Source organism: Pygocentrus nattereri, chromosome 22 (genome assembly GCF_015220715.1).
Source record: "Pygocentrus nattereri isolate fPygNat1 chromosome 22, fPygNat1.pri, whole genome shotgun sequence".
Lineage (NCBI taxonomy): Eukaryota > Metazoa > Chordata > Actinopteri > Characiformes > Serrasalmidae > Pygocentrus > Pygocentrus nattereri.
The window spans coordinates 17756650-17777640 of NC_051232.1; the positions used below are offsets into that span (position 1 = coordinate 17756650).

The 20991-nt window shown below is 38.0% G+C and overlaps 2 protein-coding genes across 7 annotated transcripts in view; one reads left to right on the forward strand and one right to left on the reverse strand.

Moving 5' to 3' along the window:
* The first annotated feature begins 3115 nt into the window (after positions 1 to 3115).
* On the forward strand, positions 3116 to 6767 carry fabp2 (fatty acid binding protein 2, intestinal). Its single transcript, XM_017709330.2, has 4 exons — positions 3116 to 3335; positions 4889 to 5061; positions 6144 to 6251; positions 6509 to 6767. The coding sequence occupies exons 1-4, from the start codon at positions 3269 to 3271 to the stop codon at positions 6557 to 6559; spliced, it is 399 nt and encodes a 132-aa protein (XP_017564819.1). The 5' UTR covers positions 3116 to 3268; the 3' UTR covers positions 6560 to 6767.
* Positions 6768 to 10315: 3548 nt separating this feature from the next.
* Positions 10316 to 20991, reverse strand: part of usp53b (ubiquitin specific peptidase 53b) — a 48933-nt gene continuing 38257 nt past the window's right edge. For 3 of the 6 annotated variants that reach the window (XR_001859063.2, XR_001859060.2, XR_001859061.2), the window contains exons 13-18: positions 19256 to 19604; positions 18446 to 18772; positions 16116 to 16180; positions 13609 to 13675; positions 11028 to 12706; positions 10316 to 10852 (exon numbers count right to left, since the gene is read on the reverse strand). Coding sequence is in view for 2 of the 6 variants with exons in the window: in XM_017722739.2 (XP_017578228.1) it covers positions 11030 to 11106; positions 11976 to 12706; positions 13609 to 13675; positions 16116 to 16180; positions 18446 to 18772; positions 19256 to 19604 (1616 nt within the window). In the remaining 4 variants the exon portion in view is untranslated. The remainder of the gene's footprint in view (positions 10853 to 11027; positions 12707 to 13608; positions 13676 to 16115; positions 16181 to 18445; positions 18773 to 19255; positions 19605 to 20991) is intronic. The other 3 variants (XM_017722740.2, XM_017722739.2, XR_001859062.2) reach the window with 3 other exon arrangements.

The following is a 20991-nucleotide window of genomic DNA, read 5'->3' on the forward strand; positions in this document are numbered from 1 at the left end:
TAGCTGAAGACATGTATTACAGATGCAAAAATTCTGCTTCTAAACTAGATCAAGTGGTGGTTTAAGTCCCCAAACCATTATTAAGTGCTATCAAAAGCAATGGTGATGTAGCACAGTGGTAAACATGCTCTTGTTTTTTCCAGCCTGTATATTTTATATTTCCAAGAAAAAGAAATATAGAATTTACTAGTCACCACATTCTGTTTGTATTAGTAAACAACACCAATAATATTGACAATAAACAGATTTTATGTATTCAATGTGTTGGTTTAACCGTTTCCAATATTGTTCAGAGGCATCACCCAATAATTGCTTTGGCTCAACTATTCCCTTAAGTGCCTTTGCATAATGTTGCAACCTCAACAGCTGGCAATGCTCAAGTCATCCATCCATTTTCTAAGTCACTTCTCCCTCAGGCCCCTGGGGGGGGTGCTGGAGCCTATCCCAGCGGAAGGCAGGGTACATCCTGGACAGGTCGCCAGTCCATCGCAGGGCAGACAGACAGTCACTCACTCCTGACTACTATTAGCCTGACTGCATGTCTTTGGACTGTGGGAAGAAACCCACGCAGCCACGGGGAGAACATGCCAACTCCACACAGAAAGGACCCCGGTCACCCGGCCAAGGAATCGAACCCAGGCCCTCCTCGCTGTGAGGCGACAGCGCTACCCACCACGCCACCGTGCTGCCAAAATTATTAAAATGGTGAATTATTGTCTTTAAAAAAACCTACGGTAAATTTAAGGATTTAAGAATTTTCATAAATTCATCAATGGTACTTAAATCCAATAAACATAGTTAAACATTCGAAGTGTTATAAAATCTAACTCCATTTTTATAGTGCTATATACTCAATTGCAGTCAGTACAGTGTTGCAGTGCATTGTTGTCAGTCTGCAATGTAGGTGTAAGTTTAACTCTGGTAATTAAACCCTGCAGGAAACAGCTGATGAGTCTATATAACCATTACTATACAGAGAAGATGACATACCCATTTGGAGTAATGATACCAGAAAGATTGTAATGGATATGAATGGATTCTAAATGGAACAGATGTCTAAATTATCTCCACAGCAAAATACATTGCTTGCTCAAAGGTAAATGACACCTGGTTAAGATTATAAGGGTTTGCACGGTAATGAACAGAGACTACAATAAATGTTATTTGCACTACATAATTCAGAGTAATAAATCTGATCTGAAAAAATCAGTGTATACAATCAGTATACAGGAATAGATGAGAACAATGAAAGATTTCAAACAAACGCCATAAAAGGTAATGTGTCTTCTGTTTACTCGGGCATGGTTTGACTGTCTGAATCGTATTCCAGCACTGTTCATTTCTTTGAGTTACTGGCCTATAATTAATCCATTTGGCCCGGGATCTGTGTTCTACACTATTTCTTCTTCATGATAAAAGGCCAAAAGAGGCTCATACTAACCGTATGTGAGCCAAAGCCCTTACTGTAAGAAGTTGTAGGAATGGTAACACTGGAAGTTTATAAATCACATACAAAGGTCGAAGAAGTGCGGGAGCAGATTAGCGACCAAATCCAAACTGCAAGCAGATATTTCAGTTTTTGTATCTGTTTACTATGTTACTATGTGTTTATTTGCTTGGTTTCTTGTCCTAAGTGACCGTCTATATTTACTTGCTTGGTTTCTCATAGACAGTAGCTGTCTATATTTAGATGTACTGCACTTTCATGTACATAAAACCTAAATACACTGAGTGAAAAACATGACAAGTGCAGGTGCTTCCAGACAGTTGAAGCAATTAACATGCTACCATGGTCTGTAGCGTGTGTACGCCACACTACTGGACCAAGATGGCAAGAGTAAAAGATCTAAGTGGCTCAGAAAGAGGGCTCATAAAGAGCTCACTGATATCGTCAGAGTGCTGAACTGGCTTGTGTTTGAATAGAAACAGTGACTGAAGTGACATCTGGGTTTATATTTGTAGTAGACATCAGTACACACAGCTGGAGGTTGTGGTCAAAAATGCACATTCGATGACCAAAGAGCAACCATTTGTGTAATTTCCAGTAAAAGTGGTTATTGATTTTTTTTCTTCTTTCAGAAGACATTTAACAGAAATTTACACAGAAACCTCAACAACTACACTTTTTAACATTTAGTTAATCCGTTGCCTTTATTACCTCGTCCCTTCTTTTCAGGAGATTTGCTTTTAGCTTCTCAGGGAAAGCTGCTGGGATCTTTTTCCACACCTCCAAAGTTTAGTCTTAGAAGTTGGACGCATTTTCAACTTCTCATGATCTAAGACACATTCCTTCAGATGCTCAGCTGTTCTCACAGATCCCTCAAAGATGAAAGCTTTAAACGCTATTTATCTGATGGGGACAGTCTTAGTGGTCTACCAGGTCTTGCAGGTGTTCATTAGGAATCCAATTTTCTCGATATCAAATCATTTTCTGAACTCCATACTTTCCTTGGACTTCCTTATGCAAGTATATTATAGCTAATGTCATCAGAAATATCTCCTGCAAATGTTTTTTTAAACAGCTGATTATACTGGAAATTAAATAAATAAAGAGTGGTGTTGCACAGAACTGTAAATGCAACCAATGCGACACAAGGCAGGACCAGAATTGTTCTCCAGTTTCAGAAGGACTTTCGTCATAAATTTCATGTTTCGCAGTTTTCGCTGTAATCTTCAACACTGACATGTTCTTTCATGTGCGTTTGCTAACTACTAAAGATCCTTCAGTTTGCTGATAAAGTGCTTCTTCAATTCACCTCATTACCTCATTACAGTGTACTTTGTTACTGCACACGCCCTACAGGTTCACTGTGGTTCATTGTGCACACACTGCAGAAGCGTAGCTATGCTCTCCCACTATGGCACACCCTCGCAGTGTAAACATATAGCTCTAAGGCCTCGTCCAATCAAAGAGATTCTGTCAGCATGAACAACGGGCCTGCAAATCAAACATGAATATTTGCCCGTCCCACACAAGCAGCCACTTGTTCTCACACAGTGACTCAAATCTTCACTCTTTTCTTTTTTCCACTTTTCCCCAATCCCTGACAGAAGTTTTGCATATCTGGATGCCTTGAGTGGGCCGAGATTCACTCTGCGTGAGCTTTACTCCGCCACATCAGCATAAAGATAATGCTGGAAGATAAGAGGGCGTGCTGTCGTTGCTCAGAGCATATAAAGAACGGCGTGAAGAAATATCAGGCTACTCCGGCGCTCCCGCACTCACTAACCTGCACACTCCCGTCCAGGAACGCGACCTCCTACCACCATGACGTTCAGCGGCACGTGGAAAGTGGACCACAGTGACAACTATGAGAAGTTTATGGAACAAATGGGTGAGAAATACATATTCATTTATGAGTATCAACACGAGATTCAAATGGACTGAGGACTTGTACACTTCCATAACTACACTGAAAAAAGATGATCTCATTTCTGGGCCACATGGTTTAAGATGTGCAATATGTATCCAGTGCACAGCCTGAGTTAACCAAAGACGTTAGGAACATTCTGGAAGCTGAGTCGATCTGCTTTAGTTAATAAAAAAATAGAGCAGTGGTGACCAGTGTGGCTCCTGGGGACCTTGCAGTGGACTATTTGACCACACCTAGTCCAACTAATTATTGCACAATTAAGTCTTGGATTAGCTAAAGGAGGTTTGTTAGTTTTGGGTTGGAGACAAAATGTGCAGGAAGGTAAATATCCAGAAGGTGGTTTGGTGGACACACCTGGCAAGTGACAAAAGTCATGTATTGAATTTAGTGCAGTTTAGTGTGCACATAATTTCAACATGACATTGCGTAAATAACTGATAAATGTGACTGACAAAACTAAACTGTGCGCATGTTATGGATGGCACGACACCACTTTTCCTTTTCCAATACCAATACTGAAACTTTAAATATCGAACAATACAAATGTCATAATCTTTAAAAACATCTAAGCTTGAAAATGGGCTGTTTTCACTGGTGCACTTCATGAAGACGAGCATCTAAATGCAGGCTATTGTGCGGACACTGTTCATACGCTTTACTACTCCATAGAAGCAAATTCACAGCTAACACCTCAGAACACAATGTGAGCGTGTGCTATTTTAGGACAGATTTGTTACAGGATTGGAGTCATTCTATTTTTTTCCCTTCCAATATCCAATTCAGCATTTTATGCTGATATCGGCTGATGCTCATACCCAGTACAGACTGTTGCCACCTCTAGTTAGTAATATATTTTATTCAAATGTACTAGGGATACAATTTTTGGCAAGTTCTTTGACCAATAACTGACCGTTAGTACTCGACGATCAACTGTTAACTGGCAAGCCTAAAACCAAGGATGCAACCCATCGAAATATCAATTATAAAACTGTTCTGGCTCTGAAATCTGATTAGCCAAGCTGCTTCCAAGGCCATTTCTGACCACACAAGTTCTGTATTATGTTTTTTTTTTTAGCATTCTTTACTAACCCAAAATAAAACATAACATAAAACATAAATGCCATGACCAAGGCTAGCTTTGGCTCAGTGTACCTCAGGAGCTCTTGAAAGCCATTGCCATGGCCTACATATTTCTGGAGAATTTTTCACCAATGCATGATGCCATGCATCGCACTTTCTCTCTGCGAATATGGGCAAAATGTTTGGTGTCTTACAGCCGAATTAACAAAAGGTTTATATATCTATATATAATGCTATATACTGTATACGTACACACAGATGTTAAGTGCACATTAAGCACTGAAGCAAGTTTGAGACAATAGTACATATATGACTTACATGGCTTGCTGTTATGGTGAAATAGTACAGGTTAATTCTTTGAATCCAAGACAGATAACTATGTGATTATTCCTGGGTGGACTGAGCAAGTCATCCTGTGGGGTGTGTCTGAACAGGCATCAACTTGGTGAAAAGAAAACTTGCAGCTCATGATAACCTGAAGATCACTCTGGAGCAGACCGGCAACACATTTCATGTGAAGGAGGTCAGCGCCTTCCGCACACTAGAGCTGGACTTCACCCTCGGGGTCACCTTTGAATACTCCCTGGCCGACGGCACTGAACTTTCTGTAAGTAAACGTTTACAAGCACCTATACACTCACCATGTACGTTACAAGTCCTGCCTGGAAAATACACCCTCTGACCGTTTTATGAATCGAGAGGTTTCTAATAAATTGGCCAATGAGTGGATGATAATCGAGTACTTTGGCCACTCTGGATGGTTACTTGAAGCAACAGTTTGGCCAAAAATCTATTTTTCCCTTACCTCAAATGCAGTGGAACAGCCATGACATGCTTTAAGTTTGCTTCTTTAGTTTTGTGCTAGCGATATGCAAGTGTAGCTCACAAGTTATAGAATCTTCTAGCTGCTAGGTTAGCATTGTGCAAACTGCAGGTCTAAAGCCACAGTTACACCAAATGTCAGTAAAGTTTGTCAGGCGAAAAAGCCAGTACATCTGAATGGCAAAGGAGGTGGGAATGTGAAAAAAGCTTCCAGTAGCTGTTAATTTTACTTAGCGCCGCATTCAGCAGCTTAAATAATCACACGGCTGCTTTAAAACAGACTTGCTTCTGTGGTTTCTGACACTGGTTGCTAGTATTGTTTTTAGCTCTGAAACATTTTTATTTTTTAGACACCAGCAGGTTATTAGCTTCCATTGCTTGTTAGCCTCATAGCTCCAGTACAAAACTAAAGACTCATCTAGCAGGAGATACAAGGTTTCGTTACAACAGGGAAGGCGTGAAAATGCTACAAGGTGCAACGAGGCTAATGCTAAAGCAATTGAAGCTTCTAGCTAGTAAGTTAGCACCGATCAAACTGCATGCTGAAAGCCACGATTACATGAACATGAAGTAATATTTGCCAGGTGAAAAAGTCAGTTCACTTCATATTTGTGTGTGTATATATATAGGAGTTAGATTTTAATGAGCTCATGCATCGGCCTGGTTGTATAACAAGCTAATTCGTGCTTAGGCTAAGACGAAAACATGCAGCATATCTGCGCTAATCTGTAAAACTGTTCACTTTACAGTAGGCTGCTATCATTGGTGTCATTTCTAAGCAGTTTGGAGCACGTCCACCACTCACCGCTTTGTTTAAAGTTTTTTGTGAATGTTAGCTTGATCTTCTGACCACTGAACTCTAAACAGGGTGCCTGGGTCATGGAGGGTGAAATGCTGAAGGGAAGCTTCACCCGCAAAGACAACGGAAAAGTACTGACAACCACCAGGCAGATCGTTGGTGACGAACTCGTACAGGTAACGGGATCAAAGATATTTCCTGTTCTAAATAATAAATGGGCATTCGTAGCTTAACATTAGAAGTTTGAAATCAATGTAACGTCAAATTTCGGAAACACACACAGAATGATTGCATTGTGCACCTTCTAAGACAAATAACAGAGTGATACAGTTGCTTGAAAAATACTTTAAATACTCGGTCCAAAGCACTTCAAAAGGTTCAGCATGCGGTTCACCAAAAATTATTATGTAAAAACTTTCAACTTCTTCCACAGAGCTACAGCTATGAAGGTGTGGATGCCAAGAGAATTTTCAAGAGGTCCTAACATGAAGTTGCCCTGAATCTGCACAAGTGGATCAGAAACATCTGCCCTCAACTGAGACCACGTTAAAATGTCCTTTAAAATGTCAAATGTCTCAACCATCGGGGTGTATCCAGACATCACCGTCAGCATTGTTATATACAGCACATCGGGTTATATTTTGCACTGTGAATTTTGATATTTAAGAAAATAAAGTCACTTCTGAGATGTATATTGATTCTCAAATTATTTTTTCATTCGTAATAAAAGCAAAAAAAAAAAAAAAGAACAACAACAGAAACGAGTGGCAGACGAGTAGAACTAGATTAACATGACAAAATTATGAATGAGATAAAAAGCTTTGGGAATGAATTGAATGAAAATGAATGAAAGTACTGGAGGGCAGTAATGGTAAGTACCTCACTCCACACAACATCGAAAGAGAAGTTCCACTGTAAAAACCAGCGATGTGGTAAAGGCTCAGAATTCACATGAATTTCCTTGCAGCTCTCATTGTGTAACCTTTGCTTTCACATGGGACTTTCCAAGAATGTACATCATGTAGGAGTAGGTTTATACCTCATTACAAATTTGATGATGAGATGTTTTTCAAGTTATCATGAAGGTTAGTAAAGGTTGTACTTTCTACTATTTTTGTACTATCCTACTACTACTATTCTTTTACTACTATTCTACTACTACTACTACTATTGTATTACTGCTTCTATTGTACTACTACTACTATTCTATTACTGCTTCTATTGTACTACCACTATTGTTTTACTGCTTCCATTGTACTACTACTACTATTGTATTACTGCTGCTATTGTACTACTACTACTATTCTATTACTGCTGCTATTGTACTACTACTATTGTATTACTGCTTCCATTGTACTACTACTAGTGCTATTCTATTACTGCTGCTATTGTACTACTACTATTGTATTACTGCTGCTATTGTACTACTACTGCTATTCTATTACTGATGCTATTGTACTACTACTATTCTATTACTGCTGCTATTGTACTACTACTGCTATTCTATTACTGCTGCTATTGTACTACTACTATTGTATTACTGCTGCTATTGTACTACTACTGCTATTCTATTACTGCTGCTATTGTACTACTACTATTGTATTACTGCTGCTATTGTACTACTACTGCTATTCTATTACTGCTGCTATTGTACTACTACTATTGTATTAGTGCTGCTATTGTACTACTACTGCTATTCTATTACTGCTGCTATTGTACTACCACTATTGTATTACTGCTGCTATTGTACTACTACTGCTATTCTATTACTGCTGCTATTGTACTACTACTATTGTATTACTGCTGCTATTGTTCTACTACTATTGTATTACTGCTGCTATTGTACTACTACTGCTATTCTATTACTGCTGCTATTGTACTACTACTATTGTATTACTGCTGCTATTGTACTACTACTATTCTATTACTGCTTCCATTGTACTACTACTACTACTATTGTATTACTGCTTCTATTGTACTACTACTATTGTATTACTGCTGCTATTGTACTACTACTGCTATTCTATTACTGCTGCTATTGTACTACTACTATTGTATTACTGCTGCTATTGTTCTACTACTATTGTATTACTGCTGCTATTGTACTACTACTATTGTATTACTGCTGCTATTGTACTACTACTGCTATTCTATTACTGCTGCTATTGTACTACTACTATTGTATTACTGCTGCTATTGTTCTACTACTATTGTATTACTGCTGCTATTGTACTAGTACTACTACTATTGTATTACTGCTTCTATTCTTCTACTACTACTACTACTATTGTATTACTGCTGCTATTCTACTACTACTACTATTGTATTACTGCTGCTATTGTACTACTACTACTATTGTATTACTGCTTCTATTGTACTCCTACTACTACTATTCTATTACTGCTTCTATTGTACTCCTACTACTATTGTATTACTGCTGCTATTGTACTACTACTACTATTGTATTACTGCTTCTATTGTACTCCTACTACTACTATTCTATTACTGCTTCTATTCTACTACTACTACTATTGTATTACTGCTGCTATTGTACTACTACTACTGCTATTCTATTACTGATGCTATTGTACTACTGCTAGTGTTCCATTACTGACTCTATTGTACTACTACTATTTTATTATTGCTACTATTGTACTACTACTACTATTCTATTACTGCTTCTGTTGCACTACTGCTACTAAGCTATTACTGCTACTATTGTACTACTACTACTATACTATTACTGCTACTACTGTACCTCTACTACTTCTACTATTCTATTACTGCTACTATTGTACTACTACTACTACTACTATATTATTACTGCTACTACTGTACCTCTACTACTTCTACTATTCTATTACTGCTATTGTACTACTGCTACTGTTCCATTACTGATTCTATTGTACTATTACTACTATTCTATTACTGCTTCTATTGTACTACTGCTACAATTATATTACTACTACTATTCTAATCTGCTACAAATAACACTTGTTACTATTCTACTTCAACAACTACTACTGCTATCACTAATGCTACTGCTACTATTGCTATCCTGCTTTTTCAACAATTACTACTATTCGGTTACTACTGCCGTTTTACTACCTCAACTACTACTATTAATCTACAACTACTACTTAACCTACTACTGCTCTACTACTTCAACATCAACTTCTACTATTGTACTACTGCTACTGTATTACTGGTCTACTACTATTATACTACTATAATTACTACTACCACTTTTACAAATGCTACTACTACTGCTCTGCTACTACAACCACTTTTGTTACTATTTTACTCCTTCAACAACTATTATTAACGCTACTACCATTGCTTCTATTATTCCATTACTACTTCTAGTAATAGCACTATTACTACTTCTACTAGCTATCCACTATTACTACTAGCACTATTGTACTACAGCTTCTACTATACTTCTACTATTACTATTACTACTACTACTACGTCTAATAATAATAAATAACAAACAAAAAAGAGTGCATGCACACACAACAGGCACAGATTAACCAAGGGGACTGGAGTCAAGCAATGCCATCTCCTCTGTCTTAGATTAGTTGCAAGATCCTAAAAATTTTATTCAAATGCACAGATTATAGTTCAGTTCAGTTGGAGTACAGTCATGAAGTGTGATTTTGCTCTGTGGGCATGTTTAGTAAGCTAGGTGACAGAATTTTATGGTCATAGTGACAAATATGTTCCCAAGTGAGTTCAATTATACTCAGTATTTATTTAAAATAAACAACTCTCCCTCACTTTCTTCTTGATCACTAATTTCCATCAGATCTGCTCCTTCAGTCCTGTCAGTCTCCTTCATTGTCTTTATCTTCTTTATATTATTCAAGGATTAATAAGAGATCATACAATTATTATTATTTTTAATGGTACAAATCTTATCTAAGTTGACTTTGATGGAGCTGCTGCCTCTTACTTTTCATCTACAAATTGAGGAACTGAAGAATATAAAATTTTGTTATGATAAACTCCATGTCACCTTTTTACAGATATTTTAGATAAGTTGTTGTAAATAACAATACATGGCTACTAGATCTGATATGATTGGCTTACAACTTATGAAGTCTGATATGATTGGCTTAGAACTTACAAGGTCTGATATGATTGGCTGACTGGGTTCCACCTTTCAGGTTGACCTGCTATCACAGTATAGTATGTGCTACTCATGAGTGCAGTTTTAAAATAACATCCAGCCAAAACATACATGAGCATTCAAATAAAATTTATTAAACAAAGAATAAAAATAAATGCATAGACATCTTCAAAAATAGACAGAGGACATCATTGTACAATATACGTATTGTATGAATTGTCATGCCAATATTCTGCATGACAACTGGCGAGAAGGCACTCCATAAACAACCTATATAGACGTACAAAGTTCCATTCTGCGATAAAATTATCGCCAAAGAAAAGCAATCACCATTCTGGCTTTGTCAATGCAAATGAGCTTTGATTCTTTCTTTTCTTCCAAATTTTACCTGTTGAAATTCAATTAAAGCATAGAAATGGCCAGCCATGGTTTGCATGTGATCACTGAATGAGCCAAAGTGCATACTGCCCTCCTATAAGTGCCTGTTGAAGAAAACGCACCTGCACTTGGGCCAAACCACCAAATCAATGTGCGTTTGCAAAATAAGTCTTTTCTTTTGGCATCAATTATATAACAATCCATTCTTTTCCATTATTCTTTGGCCTCAGCTTCAAACTGCATATTTTCCAACAGTATACCAAGGACCTTTAAAAGAGATAAAGAACCCATTATTTGGTCAAATGTACCAATAGCTTAACCTTAAAATTATTATGATACAAAAAAAATAATAAAACCATCAAAGAACACAGTGTCAGCTACATTATGTCCAGTTCAGTTTTTATGGTTTTAATGTGAGCATCTCAGTGTACACATCACGTACCTTTACAAATACCCATGCTCGTCAAGTCCCTTTGGAGTTACTGGGTGCCACTTTGCAGTAGACTTATTGCTGCTAGAGCCTGAGAAGGTGGAGAAAGAATCAAAAATAAATTACATGGTTAACAGACATGCATATACCACATACTCTGGAGAACCAGAGCGCTTCAGGAGAAAATTCTTAAAAATAAAGCATGACCCCTGATCCATTACTGGCCAAAACGAACAAGAGATTACTGATAAATCTACTGATAAATCTTCTGAGTTCGTCAATGAGTTGCTGAAGCGTGCTAACATATATCCTATACTAACTGTGAGAAAGGTCACACCAACTTCACAAAAAAAGCATATCAACAAATGCATTTTAGCACCATCTTGAACACTTGTGGACAAATATCCCTGCAGAGATGTTATTCCTGAAAGAGGAATAACTTGTACTTAATAGTCATTTTGACTGGAAATTTAAGAAATCAAAGGTGGTCTCTGACTTGAGCACAGGACTCAAGCACTCAAGCACATTTGAGCACATATACATGACATACCATAGCTAAGTTCTGGAAAATGGTGAGAACCATAGAACAATGTGCAGCTGCTTTTTTTTTTTTTAATACTGTATGTGTTTTTCTGTCTAAAAATATATAATTTGGTGTCAGGAAGCTAATAACAAAATTTTAAAGAGCAACTCCAACAACTCTTGGGAACACCTCCTCTTTTTATATTTCATGACTTTCAATTAACAGCCAAGAACCTCAAGCAAACACTGACTTAATTGGCATTGGCTCAACTACCATGTTAGAAATAACAGCTAACAAGCTAGGCAGCTAGCTAAGCAAGCTAGCTACAATCATTAGTTAGTTAAGTTAAGCTGGTGATAAGACATTCCTTTTGTCTACATTTATAATCAATTTTGGTAATTTCTTTGGTGTTGCTGTGGGTGATATCAGCAGTGAACCTGGCTCGGGCCTGTTCTTGCCGTGCTCCGAGGCAGGCAAGCCATCTGTGTGGGCAGAATGACTGGTCTCTCGGTGATCCGCCCCCCTGCCCCCGCCCCTTTGCTCAGGCACAACCAGCACTAGCGGCCTCTGGTGGTGGTACTTCAGTCTGTATGTGTCCGTCATGCAGTTGTCCACGTTGAAGTATGTAGTGAGTGCCACTCCAGGTCCCTGAGGGGCAGAACTGGAAGCGGAGGCACAGGCTCGGTCTGAGCCTCGAGGCCTGTCATCCAGCAGCTCGCTTTGCCCTGCGTCTCCCCTCTCCTGGTCTGAGCCAGACTTAGAGCTAACATCGGATGAGACCTGCCAGGGGTCTAAACGCCGGTGGTTGGCTGGTCGCGGGCTTGTCTGTGAGGGCTCCTGCAGGAGGCGTGGGCGGAAGGGTGGCGTCCTGCCTTGTTTGGGGCGGGCAGCCAAAGGCGACTCATCTCGAGCAGGACGTCCCGGGCGGGGGGATTCAGGCAGGGCCGTCTCGCTAGTGCTGGAGCGGTAGGCGCTGTCCTCCTGCTCAGATGGAGGATTGGTCGTCTCATCCGAGCTGTTGCACTCTGAGCTACTCAGCCTGGCCACTCGCCGAACCGCCGGACTCTCGGGAGCCCGAAATGGCACCTCCTGCTGCTCCAGAGCAGCGGGGTCCCGCTCCAAGCCGCTTCCTTTACGTGAGCCACAGGAGGAGTATCTCTGCTTCCGCCTGTAAAGCAGAACGAGGCTTATGTGAAAGTACATCTTATGTGCTCTGCTTGCCTGTCAGAGCTTTGGAGAAACTTAAAACGAATAATGTTTGCATCTCAATGTTACATTTTGATTGAAAATACCTGCAAAGGTTTTGTAAAGGTAACAGCTATTTCCTAATATTTTGGATATATTTTGGAACATTCAACTTTACGTTCATTAAGGTTTCGTTATTGGTATAAAGATTTATACCAATAATTATTTGAGGTTTTGCCTAAATAATGCCTTGACAATTTTATTCTATTGTCCAAAATATACAGCTGTATTGTATTGTATAACATTTCACCTCCTTTATCACTTTTTCTTTACATTTTTCTGCAATTTGGAAAACCCAGTTATTCTATGCATTGTGTTCAAATCATGTGGTAAATTGACCAACATACATGGTATAAAATTACTTGGGAAAAGAAGTGAGTTATTATAAGTTATTATTATATACTATTGTAAGTTAAAAGAGTTTTTTCATTCTCCTATAAAGTTACAACAGATTTTGTTCACACAGCAACAATGTATTGAAAATCTGAGGGTTTGCTAATGAGTGCATCATCACATCAATAAAAAGCATGGGTCATGGATTAAACCCAAGGTAGGACCTTCGTCAGCTGTTCCTCGAGTTTCACAGCTTCTGCTTGGCAAGTTTCAAACAAATGTATAATTCATGTTATGGCAAACTGTCAAAAGAAACATTCATTTTTAAAAAACATTCTGAAAAAGAAAGTGTCCCCAAACTGAGTTTGCAAATATCAGGTTTACAATGAAAAGTAACTATACATGTTATTATTGGTTTGTGTTGTAAATTAAAATTCTGCTATCACGCATTAAAAATGGTCTCAATAACTGATGTAAAAAAAAAAAGTATACCTTGAACTTGGGCTGCCCTTTATAAGATGGTCAGAGTTTCTTCCCTGGACCTTTAACAAATGTTTACCTAAAAATGAAAACGAGAGTCATGTTTTAATTGACTGAATAAGCCCACAGAGAGATGGAAGTGCTGTAGTCCTACACCTTGAACACAAGATGGCAGTAACAGGACTGGTAATGCCTTTTTAGTAGGTGAGCAGCAAACATCCTAACAAAAAAGAATAGATTAATAGAATATTGAAGTAAATATATATATGCATATATATATATATATATATATATATATATATATATATAACATTTTTTTGTGTTTTTAATCAGGGAAAACTAGGCTTGTGAAATGTTTCCCATTCTCTCTTCCACAGCCCTCGCTGTCGTACACATACATATACACAAACCCCTTTAATGAACACAAAGGACTAAAGGTCAGTGCTAATTTTAGGTAACTTAACAAGCCACTCTGCCAATGGCTCTTTAAATACTTAATGTTTGACTTTTAAGGTCAATCTCTTCATACATGCAGAGCAACACAACACCACTATCACAACTACCACATTAGTCTTAATCTCAGAGAATTAAAACTGACTGTCCAAAACATTTTAATGATCATCATCCCACATTCAGCTTTAAACTATTATGTCTCAAAAAGGCCAAAATGTTGGAGATGTATGTGTCTATCATTGATGTTTAGATGACAACAGTTGTACTATATTTTATATAATTTACAAAGAATATACAGACTGGGCTGTGGAGCAGAGGAACTGTGTTCTCTGGGGTGATGGAGCTCCATCCAATACCACTGGGTCAAAATCATCCAACACCAGTACCTTAAACAGCTACTCTTAACTTTAGAAAATATGTTTTGTTAAGCATTAAAACTGACAAAGAGTGCATGCCTTTCATTCAAGCTTGGCTTGTTATATTTTTGACACTGAACACTACTTTTAACAACAGTACCAACATTTTATAAATATCAAAATTATTGAGTAGCGAGTAGCTGAATATTTGGCCATTCATTAGATGGGTAGGTATTCAGTTTTTCATTTTGAGATTCAGACCCCACAGTGCATTTTGTCAGCAAATTTTTTCTCAAATTTACTTTTTTTCAAGAAGTTTGAACTTTTTAGTTTCCAAATTTACAAATTACACCCATGAAAAGGACATTTTTACAAGTAAAAATTCATTCCTTACTAATAAAACCTGATGTTTTCTTTTCAAATATCAACATTTTCTAATGAAGAAACTTTGTTTCTTGATAAAAAGTTTGAAGTATCTTTACCAAACAGTTGACTATTATTTGCAGCAATTCTTCCTTTTAAATTTTTTGTTAAATTTTTTAGAATTTTGGTTTTCTCAAATGCACTTTGGAAGCCTCTTGGCATGGGTTTTTCCTCGTTTACCTGGCGATTTTGATTGGTCTAGGATATTGGTAAAAATACTGCTGTGTTAAAAAGACACCGGTGCACTAATCATCACCACAGACACTTCATGAATCGCTCTTATTTACTGTTTTATATGAATCTGGCCCTAAATTTCTATATCTAAACTTAAATCTATATTTATAAAAAAATCATGTTACACACATACTATGTTTTCTCTTTATGTACTCTTTTGTTTATTTTACCATTTGGAGTGTGTCATGCTCAAAGGCACTTCTATTTGCCATCTGTTCAACAGACAGCTGATTTTAGTAACATGCTTATCAGCTAATTATCTGACAAATATGCTTATCCACTCAGTGATGCTAAGACTGACCATAAAAGTACCAATTGTCCATACCCAGCCCTCGTTTTGATAAGTCTTGTTAGAGTCTCGTCGGTCTGTGCGGCTTGGTTATTTGTGCTCCTTCAGCTTTTACAGAGTCAAAACATGTTGAATTAGCTGAAGAACGAGTCATCTTGGATTTCTGGTAAAGAGACACAGCTTGTAACTCAAATGCAGATTATGCAACGGTAATACTGAGGCTGCGATTTGTATAACTGGCCCCGAACGCAGTTGCACAGTCATTAGCAGACTATGTCTCATCTGTGGGCATTTTCTCTGGCCCCATGTTCTACCATAATCTTACTCTTTAGTAAGGGGGTGGAATGGCCTAAAACTGTAAGCAGCTTTTCTCTTTAGAAGCCTTTTCTCTTTTTTTGGAAACTTTTTACCGCATGGATGGACAGAAATACATTCTTTTTTTTTTTATTTATGATTTTCGTAATGCATGTAAACAGAGAAAAATCATTTGAAAAAACACAGATTTAAAGCCTTCTGATGTTGCCAGTTTAGTTGGATTTGAGCATGATGTGTCCATGTCCTCCTTCAGTACACCTCTATTCAATGTCTGGAGAGTATAAAGAAAGTACAATGTAATGAAGGCTGAATAAATATGTGGGGTTAAACTATTGGTGCTTTTAAGCCTGAAACATGCAATAAGTGAAAGTTCAGGGGTCAAACTCACCCAAAAACACTTACTATTAACCAGCTTCTGTTAGTGTTTCATACATTCAGCAGGTACTCACTGTGGCACAATGGAGAGCGCACTGCCTCGGTTTTTGAGTCGTTGCGAGTGTGATGAACTTGACCCCTAAGAAGGAGATTTGATACATTCACAACACATAATGCATGAAAAGGCACAGTGTCAGTGATGTGCAGCATCATTCCTTTACAATATCTCTGTGCCTTTTCATCTGTGGTTATATCCACAGCCATAAAATACTGCACTCTGCTCAGGTGAATGTTTCCCTTTTTTATGACGCACTTGTACAGTACTTGTCCATTCAGTTGAAGATCATCACATCACCAAATCATAACTAGTGACCACTAAAAGATTTGGGCAACCAGAACTAAGTGTACAGTATGTCGACTGGGATGGACCAACAACATCACGGACTGCAAAAACGACACTTATTCATCCAAGTTGTGTTGATTTGACCTCCTTTGCTTTTACAATTGATTGTTTATTTGTGGGTGAAGTCAATACTATAAAACAGAAGCACAGTGTAATGTGTCTTTAAATGGAACTTGGAATAGTTACAGCATTTGTTTCAACTCATGTGCATGAATAATAAGTAAATAAAAAACAGTTTGATTGCCACATACACAAATTATTATTACTGTTATTTTCCATCTGGCGACCTGTCCAGGGTGTATCCTGCCTTCTGCCCAGTGACTGCTCGTGACCCTGAGGGAGAAGCGGCTTAGAAAATGTGTGTGTGTGTGTTATTTTCCATTTTTATTCTTATTATTAGTATTGCATTTACATTTACATTTACAGCATTTAGCAGACGCTCTTATCCAGAGCGACTTACAAGAAGTGCTTTGTCAATCTAGAGAAAGTATCTTTGCTAGTTACCAATAGCTTAGAGAAAAAGACAGTCCTGGGCTCAGATGCTGCTAGAAACAAATATGTCACTGCAGACACCAAGAGAAAAAGAACCAGAGTTGAACGCAGAACTCTGTGCTATTCAAAGCAATACAATAACAATAAGATGCAATACAATACAATAAACAATACTATTGTAGATGATAGTGATAATAGATTTGGTTACTTAACCACAAATAAACAATTTTTTCTATTATGCTCAAATTTACTATCAGACGTGAATCTGATCATGTGTATGTGACAAAGACAAAAGCAATGAATAGCAAAACTATCTGTGAAATTTGTTTGCGCTCATTTTATATCAGATTTGACCGTACACAAATTTGATGAATAAGTTAGTGTTTAATGTTTTAATGTTTTTCTGCCAGTTTCCACCTGCACAAAATTCAAAATCAATAGGCATCAGCAAACTACAACTGCACTGCATGGCCCAGTAAAGAAAGGTTCCAGTTTTATGTTTTTTGGTACCTGCTCAAGATTAGAACCAACAGGACATCATGGCACTCAGGAGATGGCCATCTCTACCTTTGACCCAACTGTAGCTGAATTTACGATCTATTCTGAAAGTTTTGTCTTTCTTTAAACACAGAAAAATTGTATCCTAAAATAATCAGCAAAGGCCTTTAGATAGTACAGTTATTGTTGAACATCTACAATGCAAAGTGCTGCACTTCCATTGTGGCATTTTAAGATTTAAGAGCAGAGAAATTGCATGTGGGTATACTTCAAAATACAGGACAATAAAAAAATGCTCAGTGCAAAACATGCAATACGAGATGAGATGTTATTACTTTCCTAAAGTGACATATACGAGTAAATATTATTTGCATTAAGGCTAGTCTCAACAGAATGACTGTTAATGCTCATTTTCATACTTTCATATTTCATATTTTCAAACGGATAAGCTCTGCTTCACTCTGCACATTATTCAGTGTAGCTGTAGACAAACGTGTGACTTTCCTTTAATGTCAGCACAAGCACTGTTAAGCTAAGATAACTACTAAGCAAATTAGCTAAATAGCAAAATTAGATGCTTTAAGTTTGAATGCATGAAATAACAAAAAGACAATTAAATTGTTAATCATGGTTGTTATGCCTGTTCCAGGTGTCTCTCAAGCAAGTGAACAATGAACTAGAATTAAAACTTAGAAGAATTAGAAGTTTTGCTGGTTCCCATTTGGGTCAGTTCTTGTTTTGGTTTCAGAATCATTGATGTATTTATGATTAGCCTTTGTTATATATTTACATATGAAATTACCATTAGCCTTGGTATACTTGGTATACTGTGGTTACGTGGTATCAGAGAACATACTGGCTGGTGATATGTCACAACCTGTGTAATGTGGAACTTGCTTGCGTTTACCCTTTGTAACATTTTGTTAGCCATTTGAGTTTAATGTCATCAGAAACTCACAAGCTCAAGGGACTGTCTAAATGTACCATCCACAAGTTGATGCTTTCACTTACCTGAGCTGCTGAGCCTCTGGAGTCACTCGGAGCTCCTTGCCTGCAAAGTTCTCCACGCCTGGCGAGTCAGGATTGGTGGATCCGCTGCTTAGCCTATCGCTGCTCTCGTAGCCTGACTCCGTCCTCTGGATCGTCCAATTGTCACCCCTCAGCCCTGCATTGGCCCCACCTTTGGGCCGTGGTGTGGAGCTGCTGGGTGTGGCCCTACGCTGAGACTCCTGAGAACTGCGGCTCTCCGTCTCTAGCCGTGACTCATCCTCATAGATCGTCATCAGGCCTTTCTGTTTGCGCTCTGGCAGTGCCCTCTCCTGTCCGAGGTGCCGGCTGCTGGGGGCAGATATTGCCACTTTTTTTTTTTTTTTAATGAATATGAGGCTATTATACCAATACTGATATTGTACTTGTAAAACTCTATGTGTGCAAATAAAAGTGTTAAAAAAACTTTGCATTTCCCTGAAAAGTCTTTGCATTAGTCTTAACTAAACTCTCCTCAAAGCCTGTCTATGTGACAATTGTAAAATGGTGCTTCTTAAGAAATGAGTTATTTCTTAAATTGCTTGTAATAAATAACAAATTAGTTTATTATTAGGTCTATCGCTATATACCTGGGTAAAGCCTGTATATGTATGTTCCATTTCTACACATTAGATAAATAATTGTTTCAGTTGCATTAAATACAGATTTAGTTATATTGAAACAAAATGAATATATGAAAATGACTGGTTAAAGAAAAGACTACTTATAGAATGCTCTGTACATAACACCTGATATTTAAAAAGACATTTCAAGACTGTACGTCTAGGTTCCTACCGGTTGCAGCGTGGGCTTCCATGCTGTTGCTGCTGTTGTTGTTGTTGCTGTCGCCGCTCTAGCTCATTCAGCACCCTGTCCACGTTCAGGACTTCCCGCACGGGACGCCATGACGGCTTGGACCTTGCACGGTCTGAGACATCAGCTGTCTCGTATTGGCTAGAAGATGAAGAATCATGTCGGCGGCATGAAGCATCTGGGAGGGTACGGGACTCCTGGGGTGACCCACGCGGGTGGAGCGAGGAGCGATCTGGGCGAGACGGACGAGAGGGAGCTGTGCGGTACCTCTGGTCCGAGTGAGAGCGCAGGCCATTCTCAGTGGGAGAGGATGATCTGGGATATGACATATCTAAGAAAGAGCGATGGAGTAACACTGAACTGCACAGGCAGTGAGTGAAGGTATCATAAAGGATTGTATTCAATATTGATGTTAGTATAACTGGAATACACATTGAAGAAATAGTTGGGCAAAGAATGTAATTTATACAATCGTCGCCTTACTCCAAAGGCAGTCCATCTGCCAAGGTGTCCAAAGTTTGCTTCTTTAGGTTTTAAACTAGAACTGCGAGACCAACGTAATTAACAAATAATGGGAATGTACACAAAAGTACACCAGTCAGCACAGTGAAGTAGGGATGAAAATTTTGGTACATTTTTTTTTTTTAAGATTTTTTTCAACCAATTTTACCAATTGGTAATGAACTCACAAGCTTAAAATCAAGGATTCCTCATGCCACTATTGTGTTAGACATTTTCAAATGACAACGTTTTAATTGAGCTTACAATTGACAATATGCTTTTTCATTCATTTACTTATTTTATTTTTTCATCCTTATTTCTTCTAATTATGATTCACTTTCTTTGGCTGTCTAATGCTGTTCCTTTGATCCTTTGCACCTTCATTTTAAATCATTATTAATATCACCTCATTTTTGCTTTTTTGATTACATTTTTTGCTTTTCTCTCTGTGGTATGTATGAAAGGTGCAACACAAATGAAGACTATTACTATTACTATTATTATCATTATCAAAACATCAGTAATAAAATAGATAGTTCCAGTTCTGAAATCTGACTGGAACATTTAAAACCACTGTAAAATACTTCACACTTGCACATAAACTATATTCTGTATCAATGCATTAAGACATTAAAAAGTGTGCCAATAGCATGGGTTCGAATTCAGTCTCCAAGCTGACCGCTGCTATTGTTTTTCGCTGCACAACAAACTCTTTTCTATGTCTAGTATGTCATATAATGTCAGAAACCATATAGGCAAGTCTATCTGACATTACTTTAAAAACGCAGTTTCTGGTGAAATGTGTGATGAGTTATGACTACAGTTTGCATGATGCTAATAGGGGCTATCAGCTCCAACGCAAAATTAAAGTAGCTAACTTTGGATACCAAAGTCAAGCTCATGCCTCAAATAATGACTAACTGTGAACTCTTATAAAGCACTAACAAATTCTCTACTACGTTTCTACATTATTACTTAAAACTTCTCTATCATAGGGACTGTGGAAGCTATTTTAAAGTGAATTTGGAGATTTTCCCCCTGCATGGATATACACTTGCTGCAAGCCAGCCTCTAGTTTGGGAGACAGATGGTGCGCTATGCTTTTGGAAGCTGGCCAAAACCATAAACCATTTTCCTGAGTGAAAGTTGCCCTCGGAATGCCCTTCTGTAGAGGAGAGTGCACGCCTCTCTAACCACACAAAGAAAAGCTAAAAGAA